The sequence below is a fragment of the Natator depressus genome, chromosome 2 (genome assembly GCF_965152275.1).
Source record: "Natator depressus isolate rNatDep1 chromosome 2, rNatDep2.hap1, whole genome shotgun sequence".
Classification (NCBI taxonomy): domain Eukaryota; kingdom Metazoa; phylum Chordata; order Testudines; family Cheloniidae; genus Natator; species Natator depressus.
In genome coordinates this window covers 151108382-151124834 of record NC_134235.1, presented here as the reverse complement: position 1 = coordinate 151124834, position 16453 = coordinate 151108382, and the positions used below count along the sequence as shown (strand labels likewise).

The 16453-nt window shown below is 40.2% G+C and overlaps 1 protein-coding gene across 1 annotated transcript in view; it reads left to right on the top strand.

Moving 5' to 3' along the window:
* The window catches only part of INVS (inversin), a 210119-nt gene that overhangs the window by 1866 nt on the left and 191800 nt on the right, over positions 1 to 16453 (top strand). The window contains exon 2 of the mRNA XM_074945124.1: positions 9172 to 9307. Within this exon, the coding sequence (XP_074801225.1) occupies positions 9202 to 9307 (106 nt within the window). The 5' untranslated portion in view covers positions 9172 to 9201. The remainder of the gene's footprint in view (positions 1 to 9171; positions 9308 to 16453) is intronic.

Genomic DNA, 16453 nt, shown 5'->3' with positions numbered 1-16453 from the left:
TATTAAAAATAGTTCCAAAATGACCTTTCATAAAAGGAGCCTGTAGTTTGTCTTGTGAGCCAGTAGCAGTAGAGGCATTGCTTGATGCCCACCCCCCTTTCGGAGTGGGAGGTGAACCCATTTGATCCCACCTCTGAAATCTGGATCTTCACTCAAGGAGGTCAACCAACTGTGAGTGGAGTGCAGCAGGTTAATTAACCCTGAGTTCCCTTCTCCTTTTAATAAAAGTTTTTGTTTGTTATACACAGACTTAGTGCTTGCGAATGGGGAAGTATTGCCTCTTGGGGTGCCTGGGGGAGGGGGTGATGGTTAGTTTTCTGAGATTATTGGGTCAGGGCTCAAGCCATTTGTTTTGTATTGTTAAAAGGAACCCCTACTTATTGAACATGGCCTTTGTTGTTGCCAACTCCACCTGGTAAAAGGGTTACACTTTGCAGGGCTCCTCTGGGATCTTGGATCAGTACCCTTCAAAAGAACAGCTTGAGTAAACTTAATTTGTGAAAATACCACAGCCACAATCCAAAAGTAGGTAGCCATAAGCCAACACCCACCCCACCATATGCTGGCAGTATCCTTTGCCTCAGTTTCCTACCATCTCCTTTCTCTCTGTTGCACCCCCCTCACAGTTAATTGAATTTGGTCAGTGAAGACCCAGAGTTTGGAGGTGTGTTTGTATAGGTTCAGCTCCTGTCCCTGAAAAGGAGGGGTGGGCATCAAGCAATGCCTCTACTGCTGCCACCCTCTCTGCAACTTGCTTGCTGCTGTTGTCTTTGCCACTGTACGCTCATGCTTCCCTGCTGCTATTGCTGCTGCTTGCTATGAACAGCCTCTTCTGCAATTGCATGGTCTCAGGATCCACCACTTAGCCCAGTTCTTAGTGATTTCACTGGGTAGTGGGGTACCTCTGTGCTGCTGACTCTTCATTGTTATTCACTACAGCACTACCCATACACCAGGCTTATGGCATAGCTCTCAGACCTGATCTTCTGTCATTTCAGTTCTAGTAATCACTGAACAGAACCAAGGATTCTCAATGGAGTCCAGTCAGTTCTGTCTTTCAACACCGGATAAGGGGTGTCTGTAACTATTAGGCAGAGTCCACACCATCAAGTAGAAACACCTGTCTCTATTCCTACTTCCTCTCATTTTCACTGGGATTTGGCATGCTTATTGCCTGCTTGGCAAGTGAGGTTCAGTTTAGGGGGTGACCTTCTCAGTCAGGGCATGTTAAGTACAGTTCTGCTGCTCTTTACTCATACACTAAAGATGGCAATGTTTCATTATCCCTGCATTTAATGTTAAAATTATCTAATACACAGGTTAAGGAAAAAAGAAAAGGAGTACTTGTGGCACCTTCGAGACTACTGCATCCAATGAAGTGAGCTGTGGCTCATGAAAGCTTATGCTCAAATAAATTCTTTAGTCTCTAAGGTGCCACAAGTACTGATTTTCTTTTTGCAGATACAGACTAACACGGCTGCTACTCTGAAACCTGTCATTAGGTTAAGGAAAGAGTGTCTGTTAGGGCTGTCAAGTGATTAAAAAAAATAAATTATGCGATTAATCGCACTGTTAAACAATAATAGAATACCATTTAAATATTTTGGATGTTTTCCACATTCTCAAATATATTGATTTTAATTATAACAGAATACAAAGTGTAAAATGCTCACTTTATATTTATTTTTATTACAAATATTTGCACTGTAAAAAACAAAAGAAATAGTATTTTTCAGTTCACCTAATGCAAGTACTGGAGTGCAATCTCTTTATCATGAAAGTTGAACTTACAAATGGAGAGTTATGTACAAAAAATAACTGCACTCAAAAACAAAACAATGCAAAAATTTAGAGCCTACAAGTCCCCTCAATTCTATTTCTTCTTCAGCCAATCGCTCAGATAAACAACTTTCTTTACATTTGCAGGAGATAATACTGCCCACTTCTTGTTCACAATGTCACCTGAAAGTGAGAACAGGTGTTCGCATGGCACTGTTGTTTCGAGCATCGCAAGATATTTACGTGCTAGATGTGCTAAAGATTCATATGTCCCTTCATGCTTCAACCACCATTCCAGAGGACATGCGTCCATGCTGATGACAGGTTCTGCTCGATAACAATCCAAAGCACTGCAGACGGATGCATGTTCATTTTCATCATCTGAGTCAAATGCCACGTGCAGAAGGTTGATTTTCTTTTTTGGTGGTTTGGGTTCTGTAGTTTCCGCATTGGAGTGTTGCTCCTTTAGACTTCTGAAAGCATTCTCCACACCTCGTCCCGCTCAGATTTTGGAAGGCACTTCAAATTCTTAAACCTTGGGTCGAGTGCTATAGCTGTCTTTAGAAATCTCACATTGGTACCTTCTTTGTGTTTTGTCAAATCTGCAGCAAAAGTGTTCTTAAAATGAACAACGTGCTGGGTCATCATCCGAGACAACTATAACGTGAAGTATATGGCAGAATGCGGGTAGAATAGAGCTGGAGATGTACAATTCTCCCCCAAGGAGTTCAGTCACAAATTTAATTAACGCATTATTTTTTTAATGAGCGTCATCAGAATGGAAGCATGTCCTTTGGAATGGTAGTGGAAGCTTGAAGGGACATATGAATGTTTAGCATATCTGGCATGTAGCTACCTTGCAAAGCCAGCTACAAAAGTCCTATGCGAATGCCTGTTCTCATTTTATGGTGACATTGTAAATAAGAAGTGGGCAGCATTATCTCCCATAAATGTAAACAAACTAGTTTGTCTTAGTGATTGGCTGAACGAAAAATAGGACTGAGTGGACTTGTAGGCTCTAAAGTTTTGCATTGTTTTCTTTTTAAGTTGTTACGTAACAAAAAACCCTGCATTTGTAGGTTGCACTTTCACAATAAAGAGATTGCACTACAGTACTTGTATGAGGTGAACTGAAAAATACTTTCTTTTGTTTATCATTTTTACTGTGCAAATATTTCTAATAAAAAATAATATAAAGTGAGCACTGTACACTTTGTATTCTGTGTTGTAATTGAAATCAATATATTTGAAAATGTAGAAAAACATCCAAAATATTTAATAAATTTCATTTGGTATTCTATTGTTAATGCAATTAAAACTGTGATTAATCATGATTAATTTTTTGGGGTTAATCGTGTGAGTTAACAGCGATTAATGGATAGCCTTGGTGTCTATACATATGAGTATAATTCTAAAATTATCCAAAAGTATAAAGTGTGGTTTAAAAGTCATAAAGTACATATAGTACATAATCTGCAGTATCGCAAATTTAGGTTAATAAATTTAATTCAGGATGGATTTGATTTAAATCAGTCAGGAAGACTTGATTTAATCATGGATTTCTACATAAAAGTGCATTCTTGTTGGTTGTTATAACCTTAATACATATTTTCACAACTCCAAGGTAGATGTACGTTTCATTTTTAGAAGGTACACACTATACATTTTTAAAGTGCTTTATTTTGAAAATTTTTCAGATTACTTTTACAGCTATGTCGGAAAATTAATGATTGTTTGGTTATTTCATTTACCAAAGGTAATTGAAGCAGATAGTTCGCCTCCCAATGACTTCATAAATATCTCCATTTCAACAGGTTAATCATTAATATTTGGAGGATTTTCTTGCCATGCTGTATTAAGAGGAGAACATCACCAAACAGACATTTAAATTGTTTTATTTAACTAAAACCAACAGCATTATGTATTCTGGATTTTTTTCTTCAACAGCAAACACATAATATTTTAACAAAACAAGCATATGAATTTTTGAATTAAACATTCAATTTTTTTTAAAATCAGGTTTGTTTTTGTTAACTAAAATAGTTAAATGAATTTTAAAAAAAATTAAATTGACTGTGTCAGCCAGGTCAACATGAGAAATTTAAAATATTGGCTTCTGCAGCTAACTCAGTCATCTTCACCTTCATTTTCCTATTTGTTCATAATCTGGAAAAGAAAAACAAGCTTTCCTGCTTTTTCAGGTCTCAAATGATTTCTCAGTTTGGAATGAATTAGTCCAAAGGAAGAAAATATTCTTTCTAAACTGGCAGAAGAAGCTACTGCTGTTAAAAATGAGATTATCAGTTTAACAATCTGAATCCAAGTGCTTAAGTGACTTCCACCAGTTCACTGGTGTGATTTTCTTTAAAACATCATCAGCAAACATACAATTCTTGAATGGTTCTTATTCCCAAACTGGGTCTTTTTTACAGCCTGCTGCCATTATAGGTTTTCCCTTCTAGTGAGAGAATAGTATGGTAGATCTCAAATCAATGAAGGCTACACTCAGAAAGACCTCAAGACTTCTGAAATATGCTGCTCAAACAGGTTCACTTGTGTTTCTACTGCCTGTCCCTCCCTTCTCACTTTTATCTCCAGACTTCTTCTCCTTGTCCAGATCAGTTCTGCCCCAACTATGTTCTATTCATTGAATTTTTTGAAACTTTGCACTTCCCATTCTTTCTTTCACGCTCACCTCCCAACACATACTTGGGTTTTTGTTGTTTGTTATTACTTCTTGGTACTTCCTGCAATGCACATATATTCTTTGTAATTTTATTTTTTCAAAGTGTTATATTTTAGTTTTTTTACTGGTCTATGCATTTCATAAATTTTATTTCTCTCTTACATTTAAATTTAATTCTTTGAGTAGTGAGTTCTAAAATGCCTAACCGGTCTTGGCTGGAGTAATTATCCCTATGGTAACTTTTTAAAAATATATATTATATCTAGAGCTTTTTGTTTCTACTGGTGGCATACATCCGTGCATTACCTTGATATGGTGCACATAACAAAATTCATTCCGCACGTGGATGGAAAAAAATAGAGGGAACATTGCTGGCAGGTAGCCAAAACTGCTACCAGATGTTCCAACAATAGTTAAATCTGCTCCACATACAGTTGAGCCTCGTTGGGCAGTTCCCTTAGTCACCGAGGGTCTTTCATGCAACTATAGGAGAGAGAAATAGGCGAACTCAACAAAAATTGGCAAGGGAACATGGGGTGAGGTACTAAAACTATTTTTAAGTTGTTGTTTCAAGTTGATGGTTTCCCCGTTAAAGAATCTATGATGATCTGAATCACAAATATCCCATATCTCCTTAACCTCACTGTAATTCAAGGAACATATAAGAAGGCATAGACCCTTTGCTAAGTTGGGATTAAAAAATAACCTGGAAGAAGGCTTTTGATTTCTTCTTCTTCCTCAGAAAACTCAGTGAAAAGCACAGACCTTCAAGGAAAGAGCAAAGGCATCTCAAAAGAAGCAGATATTAACCAAGTTCCTTCATGGAAGAAGAAGAATTTTGTGGGAGCCAGTTGTAGAAAGTTAGGAGACACTATTTTTCCCCCCTGATGATTTATTATGCATTAAATGCCATAATCTATGTGTGTCTTACAGCTGTGTACTAGAGCCATCACTATTGTATAAGAGCACCTCCCCATTTATTGGATTGGCATAACAAGGTCCCTAGTGGATTTCATAGGTTTTTCCCCTTCCCCAGTGAAAGGAAGATCTCATTGTGTTAGGCCTTTTATCTTTTTGTGGCCTTTTGGGGTATTGTTGGAAAAGGTATACTGGAGTTTTTTTTCACAGGAGCAAGAGGAGAAACTGACAAGGGAAAACGTATCAAAGGGCAGCTAGTTCTCCACTAACTCAAAGAAGGAAATCCGTCACCCTCTGAGTAGCATCCTGGAATACATCATCAAATGTGTATGTGATCAACTTTAATAAATCAGAAAACAAGAACAACATTTTCAGTAGTCCTATCCAATGTGCAAGGTCCAAGTAAACTATGTATCCCGCTGTAAGGCAAATGTTGCATTTGCATCGTTTTTAAAGGATACAGTAATCTCTTCTCTCCCCATTATTCAGGTTGTTTATTTACTTTTTCCCTAGACTGGTATATAATTCCCAAGTCTCAGTTTCTTTGCAAAAACTCAACAGCAATAGTTGCAGGTCAGCTTAGTTTGTATTACATTTTTGCCTAAATATATTGGATGTAATTTGTAGGAAGTCAGGAGCATAGCTGATTAAGAAAGCCATGGGGCTGGAGAGGCAAGGGTTAAGTGACAGCTTAGAATCAGATGGGAGCAGTTATTATATAGAGGAAAACCACTGCTGGGCATGGATCAATAGCCAAGTTGCTACACAGGGAAGGGCCTCCTCTGTGTATTGTTTAAAAGACTGTTCTTTTCATTTCATAGCAAAATGGAATTTAAAGACTGCTTCAGTATTGCCAACCCCAAACTTTCAAAAATCATGAGTCAGGCCCCCCTAAATTGTGATATTATCTTAGAAATCATGAATTTAAAAAAAAAATGGGGGGGGGGGGGCTCTTTTAGTGTGCCTCCAGCTTTTTGGACCTTTAGGATAGAATCAGGACACATTTTCAAGCTTTTCTCTGCAACCACAAAGACTAGAAACTTTTTTTTTTTTTTAAAGCAAGAGCTAACATTTTTATGCAGTAGGATGTGTGACAGGTTGGACCCCCCATCCGCGATGCCACCTGATGTGCTGAGGTCCCACTGGTTCTGCCCGTTCCACCAGCGTGGGTTTCCTCACTCTGTCCTAGCTGTGCCAGGCCCTCAAGCCTTCTCCAGCACACACACATAAGTAGGAACACACCCAGCTGCAAATGGACACAGAGACGGTGAGATCAGCTCTGTGTGGGAGGAATCGGCTCGGGGATTGGCCAGCATTCATGTGCACAACTCCTTTAGGGTATAAACCCAAAATTAATATTGTCTTGCGCCATATAGAAAGATCTGCACAGTGCAAACTTATAAAAATTCACCCTCTCCCTCAATGTGGAGAGAGATGCACAGGTTCCCCCTCCCCCTACGTGAATTGCACAAACTGGGTTTTGAAATGAACAAGAAATAAGTTGATTAACTACAAAAGGTAAATTTTAAGTGACTGTAAGGGGTAGCAAACAGAGCAAAGCAGATTACTGAGCAAATAAAATAAAACATGCAAACTAAGCTTAATACACTAAAGAAATGGGTTACACACAGTAATTTCTCACCCTAAATGTTGTTTAGGCAGGTTGTAGAGTTTCTGCAGCTCAGAGTTCCAGTTATGTTTCTTTACAGGCTAGACCCCTGTTCGCAGCCTGGACTCAGCCCTTGCCTTCCCCTAGCTTAGTTCCTTGGTTTCTTCAGGAGCTTTCAGCAGTCTTCCTCAGGTGGGGTGGCAAATGGAAAGCTCAGATTACCTTGCTTCCCAGCCTTAAATAGAATTTACATAAGGCAGGAAGCCTTTGTTTCCAGTCGAAAAGTATCAGAAGTGTCACCTGGTACAAAATATCATCACATGAGCTTTCAGTGTAAGGGCAACCATGAGACAAGTTTTATTTGCATGGTCTACAGGAAGGAACTCCTGGGAAGATGGGGGATCAGCATCTTCAAAGACTCATTGTCTTTTCCAAATGGCCCATTAAGGCTGATTGCTTACTGTCCTGGTGGGTGTTTCCCAAGCACTTACCCACAGTTGTAATTGTTACATAGACAGATACAGATACAGAAATGATACATGCATACAAATGGATTAAACACATTCAGTAAATCGTAACCTTTCTAATGATACCTCACATGACCCATCTTGCATAAAGCATATCTTAGGCCATATTCATATCATAACAAAAAACACCAAGTATGAAATTTGTAATAAAATTGCAAGAATTGGCAAAGCCTTTGCTTGTTGCTTTTCTGCAACAGGAAGGGACTTAAAAACTGTGTTGTTCCCCTCCCGGAGCAAGTGTCTGTTTTGTTTACTTTTTGGAGTAGGAGGAGATTTGGAGACTGTTTACTTTTTTTATTCAGACTGTCTGAAGGTTTTGGACTTCTCTTTTAAAGGTTCCAGGAATTGTGGCTGTTTAAAACTGTTGAAAAATTAGCTGTATTCTGGGGTTTTCTCTAGGGAATGGGGAATGTGAAGGACAATCTCAGGAGGCCAGGGAAATATGGGGGACCAACCCTAGACTACTGCCTTGGCATAGAGACTGAGATTGGAACTCTAGTGTGGAGGGTGGAGAGAAGTGGTCCTTTTCCCCTAGTAATAAGAAACTGTGATAAAATGACCCCATGACAATATCCATTAGGCCACATGCTCATAAACTGTGAAATATAGCCACAATTTAGAGCAGTGGTCCCCAACCTTTCTGTGGGAATAGCATATTGCTATTTTCAGAAGACTGTGGCGGGTGCCGAGCGCAGCTGCTGGAGAACCGACCACTGAAATGCTGCCAAGAAGCGGCAGCGGCAAGAAGCGTCGCTGCCAAAATGCCACTGAGAAACGGCAATGCTTTTTGGCAGCGGGGTGTCCTGCAGGCGGGTGCCCACGTGCACCACGCTGGGGACCACTGATTTAGAGTGTACTGACTAGATACATGAATTGAGAACACAATTTTAAGAATGAATTTTCTTCGGAGAGCTTGAGAATATTGTCCCTTGTATAAGGACAATTGAGTAGTATGCAGATGGTTGGGGTACTTCCTATTTTAATTTAAAAATACCCTGAATCCTACTACCCTTATGTAGCATGGAAGCAGTGCGATATAGTGATTATTGCATGGATCTGAGAATCTAGGTTAAATTTCCAGTTCTGTTACTGTGTGAGACATTTGGCAGGTAACAACTTTTTTCTATACCTGAGATTCCTGACCTGTAAAATGGGGATAATACCACTTTGTAGAACACTGAGATCCTTTGGTAAATGGAGCTATATTACTAACTCTCAAGAGATCATTTTAACTTGGACTAATATGCTTATGTTTACTATCTGTGACAAATGTAAAATATTGGAAAAGGATGGTTGGTGCCAGGCTTCTGTTTGTGAATCAAGCAGATAAAATAAAATTCTTAAATACATTCTGTTCAACTGTAGATGAATATATATTCTATGCTATTTGGAGAGTTCAGCTAAGAGTCTCAATTAGTGTTTGTTTTTCAGGCAACAAGACTATTACAAATATCTCTAATGAATGGCTTGTCTATTGAGCCTAAGTTAGAGGTTTTTGTTAACATATAAAGCAGAACACGTTTTTGTTTTTACAGCACAATCCAACCACTTTAACGTTCTATTAGTCTTCTTCACATTACATGATTAAAATTGCATTACATTTTGATTTGTACAAAAATATATAATTTTTACTAAAAATGTTGTTGATGCAGATCCAGCCTGTGACAATACCTGGGAAGAGTATGAATGTTTCAGAGAACTGGCTGTTCAGTGGTTCCTCACTAGCATCTCAAGTTCATGCTGCTGCTATTAATGGAGATAAGGGTGCCCTCCAAAAGCTAATAGCAGGTAAGTGTTCTCTTTATAGATGCATGTCTCAGCTATCTAAAATTGGCAGCTTTTCACTCCAGTATTTAACTTCTAGTATTACTGTCCTTGTTCTGATCCTAAGTGGAAGTATGCTCTTAGTAATACCTGTAAAAATATGCAGTCCTATTATCATCATCTATTGTCTGTGATGTAATTAAATGATAAGATTAAATAGAAAATTTATCATAGCGATTAAATAACTGGTCTGACCAAGAAGGCACATTGGTTTAAAACACCTGTTTTGGGAAATTTTAACATTTTGACCAAATTCCCCTTTCGGTGAAATTTTACGTGGTTATACTTGCCAAAGGTGAGTAAATTTCTGGAAAGTTTAGTAAAGTTCTCTCCCAACTGCTTGAGTCGCCTGAACATGTGGAGAAGCAATGTTTTACTACTACACAGAATTTCAGAAAAATAAACCAAAACCCTATTTGTCTTACTTAGATTTTAGATACTTAGATTTTGGTAATGTTCTTGGTTATTTCCAAACACAGATGAAGACACAATGCAAAATTCTGGTCTCATTGAGTTGACTGGAACTAAGATTTCACACTCCCTCTCTGACCAAGGGCCGACAGTCTGCAGTTTGTCACTTATTTAAATAACTTTGGAAACTGACTCATTTAAATTTTGAAATGTAATTGTTGTTGTGGGTAAAGGGCTCAATTCTCAGAGGTGCAGAGTAATTGCAACTCCTGCTGAGACCATGGGAGTTCCATTTGCTCACCACCTCTGAGAATAAAGCTCTTGGGCCTCAGTGAGGATAAGGACTTTGGAAGTACCAAGGAATTTAGTTTGTATTTATATTAACTATCAAATGTGCAATACACCTTTAAATTTATTAGTAACACTTGTTAGACTAGTAGTTTAGTTGGAGATATAAAGAAATCACTCAATTTTTGTTGAAAATATAAAATTTACTGGCTAAATACATCTATTCACGCTCATTTTTCAAATTGTACCAATCTTCAAAACTCATTTTATTGCCTTCAAACGCTTATGTTTGAGGTCTGTCATGTCCATAAAAAGCATGAGAATCGGGCAGTTTCACTATCTTAACCAGGGCAAGTGTGTAAATGTCTTAAATTATCTGAACAATGAAACAGTCTACAGTGGGAAATCGAACCCTTTTAAGCAAATGATTTTCAGAAATGATTCCCCCTGAACCAGTATTCAAAGTTGTTCAAGTGCTAGTCAGGCAAAGATGTTTTCATACAATTTCAGAAAGCATGATTAAGTCTTGCTGGAGTAAATTAGTAGTATTAAAGTAGTAAATTGCATTAGGAAGTGATATTTAATAGTTTTATCTGGTTTATCTTGTCACCTAAATTGTTATCTCTCCAGAGCCAAATAAGCAAATCATGCCCTTTTAACTAACTACAATGACCTAATGATGAGAGCAAAAAGAAAGGAAAACAATGAATGAATTAAACTAGCACAAAGCGTAAATCCTATTTACAGGCTACATTCAGATCACTGAAAACTTTCCAGCACAGAAAAAGTTTGAGGGAATCACTACCACCACCACCACCACCTGCTGTTTGAAGTGAAGATCCTGGATGGGGCTGTGTGGATTTTCTGACTTGGGAAAATAAGAGCTTGAAGTACACTATAGAAGTTTTTCTGCCACACATTTGCTCCCATTCAAAACCCTAGATACGCTACTGTTCAAAGTTAACTGGAAAAGGTTTCTGTGAGTTAGCCAAAACAAGACTGAACTTGTCAAATGACTGGGCAGTTATCATTAAAAGTTGGCAGCAAAGAATTATGCACCAGTGTTGGTGAAACTATGCTTTTCTCATCACTACAAAGCAGCACTAAAATAACCTTGTACTGTGTTCATTTGAAGAAACATGATACAAGTATTTCCTGCGTGTTGCTGATGCAGCTTGTCAGAAACAGCAGAAAGTATTGATCAGGGCTGTGGACAAAGAAATAGTAGTTCTTTCAAGGACTGTTGTGTATGACCCAGATAACGTTGCTCTGGATTCCTTACGGATGGGAAGGAAAACTATAGGTTCTTTTCAGTTTTCGAAGTTGCTACAATATTTGGCAAAGAGAAGGTAAAAGCTCTACTTTTTCATGCATTAACAGGATATGATGTAGACTGCATTTGCTGGAGGTGGGGGGGGGAACCAACCACTGCCTGGCAAAACTGGAATGACATCACAACAGTGATGACATCACAACAGTATTTTTTGGCTTTTCATCAGGAACTGCTGAAACCATTGGTAGATGCCTGAAGGAAATTGGGCAGTTTGTAGTATGCTTGTGTGACCACGCCAGTGCACTGGGCAGCGTTATGAGCCAAGACAGTACTTGCCTTAATGTTCTGAGACTGTTCAAGATCTTTTGACAACATTCCACTAACCCAGCCAGTTTTGCACAACTTCTCACAACAGCAGTATGGCAGGCTGGTTTTAAAAAAAAAACAAACTTCCTCTTTCTATTAGCAAAGAGAAAAGGACTACTTGTGGCACCTTAGAAACTAACAAATTTATTTGAGCATAAGCTTTCGTGAGCTACATTCTTTTTGCAAATACAGACTAACACGGCTGCTACTCTGAAATTTTTCTAGTAGGGATCCTTTTTAGCCCTCTGCATGTTTCTGTTTGGTCCCCCTGTTCTAATGAGTGCATGTGAAGAACTCTGGTTCCAGGAGTCAGGTTTTCTGAAGAAACAGCAATCCCTCAGATCAGTGGATGTTTAACCCCTTCCCTGCCTATCTTATTGTGGGACATGCCATTATAACTAAGGCTGTGAGTTTGTCATGGACTTTCCGTGCCTCTTGTGACTTCTGCAGTGGCCAGTGTGGCTGGCTCTGGGTCTGCCTGAGCAGCTTAGGCAGCCCTGGGCAAGTCGCAGCGGCTGCTGCCAGGGCAGCCTCAGGCAACCGTACACCGCACCCTCCCCAGCAGCAGAAGGAGCAGTTTGGGTGGAGGGCTTAGGGCTGGGGCACGGGAAGGGGTGAGGGCTCTGGATGGTGCTTACCTTGGGTGGGGGGGCTCCCCAGAAGTGGCAACATGTCTCTCTCCCTCAGCTCCTAGCTCTGCGTCTGCCTGCAGACACTGCCCCCACAGCTCCCACTGGTCATGGTTCCCTGCCAATGGGAGCTGACAAGACAGAGCTAGGAGCTGAGGGAGGGACATGTTGCTACTTCTGAGAAGCTGCGTAGGGAGCCTGCCAGCCCTGTCAACCCCCACCCCACCTGAGCACTTGTGCCCACCCCCATCTGTGGTGTCCCCCCTGGTTGTCACCTGCGGTGCCCCCCACAAGCACCCGTGGCACTCCCCAGATTTAGTCAGGAGTATAGTACAAGTCATGAATAGGTCACGGGCCGTGAATTTTTGTTTTACTGTCCATGACTTTTACTAAAAATACATGTGACTAAAAGTTAGTCTTAAATATAACTAAATAATGTATAGTTCGTGACTAAAATGTAGCCTTAACTATACATTATTTAGTTATATTTAAAACTAACTTTTAGTCACAGATATTTTTAGTAAAAGTCACGGACAGGTCACAAGCAGTAAACATAAATTCATGGCCTGTGACCTGAATTTATGTTTACTGCTTGTGACCTGTCCGTGACTTACTAAAAATACCTATGACTGAAACTTGGGCGGGGGCTGCAGGTACTGGCAGGGGGGGCAGTCCAGGGGCACCATGGGTGCTGGGGGAAGTGGCCTTGGAGACCCCACTGGTGGGGCAGGGGGCTGGGCAGCACGGCCTGGGAACCCTGCTGTTCCTGTGGGGGTGGGGGGGGTCAGGCTGCAGTGTGTGGCCAGGACCCTTGCTGGGGGGGCGGGGAGGGGTTGTTGGCGGGGCTCCCTACCCGGCTCTGTGTCTCTGCAGCTCCTAGCAGCTGAGGGGTCAGGGGGCTTGGCGCACTGCTCCCGCCACAAGTGCTGGCTGCCGCAGTTCCCATTGGCTGGGAACCCCAGCCAATGGGAGCTGTGGGGGTTGGGGGCCTGTAGGTCGGAGCAGCGTGAAGCCTCCCCCCCCAGCTCCTTCGCCGCCTAGGAGCTGCAGGGCCATGGGAGCTGGGGAGTCCCCCACTCAGATGTAAGCAGAGGCAGCCCCTGAGCCAGCACCAGCAGCTGCAAAAGTAACAGAGAGTCACTGTTACAGACTCGCAGCCTTATGTTGACTACTGTTTCATGTTGCCTAGTGTTACGTGATCATAATCCAAACTGTAAAATGCTTGGGAACATGGTACCATCTCTTCTGTATCCTGTACAGAACATAATCTAGATATTTGTTAAGTACCAATGTAAAGAAAGAGACGGTGGTAAAGTAAACATACAAGGTAGCAAAGTGGAAGTTGCCATAGGAACTATTTTTTAATGTATTAATTTATGCAGCTGCTGAACAAACTAGTAAACACCATTTCCTAGCTGTACCAGTGTGTTACTGCACTCACCAACCTTCCCTGCCCCCAGTGGAGTTCTGGTCCAAAGCATTTCTTAACTGTATGAGTGACTCACTATTCCCAGCAGATTCTGGGCCACAGCACCTTTTAACTGGCCAGACACACTTGACACTGTCTCAGTTTCCCTGATGAGGGTAGACAGTGAGCTTGCTATCTCGACCACTGAGTCTGGCCATGGCAGGCTTCTATGTGTGCCCTTGGGATTTAACCCTTGTTGCCTCATTACAGAAAACACCACATCAAGAAAAATAATTTCCCACGTTCCCAGTCAGAATCTCAGAACAACCTTTAGTGTCCATGATGACTCAGGCTCCAGGCAGGGTGATGGGGTCCATCATACACACATCTGTTTGTCAGCTAGCCACTGATCAGGCACACCCTTATTTCTGCTGTCTTCAGTCCCATGGATGTGACCTGACCCTCTTCTCCTTTTCAAGAGGCCTGCATTTGTCCTGGTCATCAAGGTTCTGTTGCTCCAGCTCTGCCTCCTCACTCTGCCTCCTGGCTTCCAGCTCCATAGTCTTTTTGAGAGAGAAGAACATTTCTTTTACAAACTATACCCAGTGTGTGATGAAATTCATGTAAAACTATGAAGTGAGAACTTAAGAAAAGCTTTTAAGAGCCAAGGAAGAACTGCACCTTCAGTTTTGGTTCACATTGTTTATCATTAGCATAACTATTACATCCTGAATGAAGTCCCAGATTAATGACCACATAAAATAATTAGGTGAACAAGTGACAATACCCATTTCTACTTATTGCTTTCTAATACTGCTACTGAACACTACAACTTATCACCTTGAGCAGCAATGAACAAACATTGTAAGCCTAGAAACCATGAAGAAAATAAGATGGCATTCTAATTTACTTTACTATTATACATTAAAGAACATATGTATTATCTGTTGGCTTCCCTAAAATTGGTAAGTGTATCACCTAAAACAATTAGAATTCATTACTTTTTTAAAACACCTGTGTAGTGTGTGTAACTAATGTGGATGGTAACTATGTTAGATTCTAGTTTATTTTCTTTATCAAAGACCAGCTACATGTATAACTAGGGCTTAATTTAAAAAAAAACAAAAAAACACCCCTTTGAGTAGCACTAATCCTAACATTTAAAAATAATTTATTATAGAACCTCGCTAATAACCTCTTTTCATGCTGTTAGATGTAGTATGCTATAAAATTAAGTGTTAAGGCACCTAGAACTCTTGTTGGTGTCTTATAATTATTTACATCTAAATAAATAAAATGCACACAAAACATCAGTTTCTCTGCACTTTGCAAGAACAGTTCAGGGCAGAATTCTCACCCAGGCGTTTGGGGCCTGTGTTTGTACACATGAAGAATTGCATGTACACAAGTATAGGCCAGGGTTAAAAAGGTACCCCTTAATAGCAAAGTGTTGCAGTGAAGTCTTGTTTTGACTTAATTTCATTTTGCAAAAAAATTCTGTAGAATATTAGGGTATTAAAAAATCTCCTATTTTTAAAACTAAACTACACTTCTAAAATTAAAGAACCAAAGTACTTTTTGCAGTGCATTATTCTTGCTTTTATATTGCCTGCTTAGTCTAATTTTCAAAATTCAGTAAATTGCAACAGTTCTCTCAGTCATTAGTGTAAATTAGCAAGGTTCTATTTTTAATTAATTATTTTTGTGCATCTGTACTTCGTGCTGTTGGCTGACATACCACACAAAAGACAATTATGGACATTCCAATCCAACCAAAATTGGAAAGAACTGTTTTGTGCATCAGCCCTCTTATTTCAGGGATGGATGAGACAAGGCCAAGGGTGAGTTTTGTGGGCATTGAGTGTAGTCATCAGCATCATACTAGGCTGATGCAGCAAGATTATAGGTAGGTGTCTAGGGAAGATTACAGACAGACTCAACATTACAAAAAAAAAAATCTAAGTTGTTTATATTAAACTTAGCTTCTCAGTTGAAGAGACCTCCCCTTGCTAATTTCAGCTTCCTGAATGGATGAATGGCTAGCTTGACCAATGCCAGAAGTAGTTTGATCAGAAGTAGAGCTGGACAAAATGTTTTGGATTAATAGTTTATTTGCTGAAAGAGTATAGTTTTGGTCAACCTGAAACTATTTGCGATGTTGACACAAATTTGCCACATAGTTTGACAATTTTAATTTAGGTGCCATTTACAAAATGGGGTGGTACCTTCCCCACTATGAAAGCATGCCCCTCTTGCCTGACCAAAATATTCTGTCTCTCTCTGTTCACCAAGCCTTTGTGGCTTTAAAGCTTGTCATCAACACCTTGATTTCTTTGTTCTGCCTTTAGGAATTTTCCACTCTCCAAGCCCCTTCCTTCCCTGCTGAAAAATTTAGGCTATGTCTACACTAGAATTTGGACTCATGGCCTCTTGCTTAATCATGCAGCATCCCAGGCTACACCTATATTGCATGCAAGTTTAGAGACCTTACAGTGGCACAGCTGTTCTGTTGCAGCTGCGCTGTTGTAAATCTCCTGTGTAGCCACTCTATGCTGATGGGAGGGAGCTCTTCCGTCGGCATAATTAATCCACCCCCAATGAGTGGTGGTAGCTATATAGGCAGGAGAGCATCTCCCACCAACATAGTGCTGTCCAAACTGGTGCTTCTGTTGTTGAAACTTATGTCGGTCAGAGGTGTGTTGTTGTTTTTTCTCCACACCCCTGGCCAACAAAAT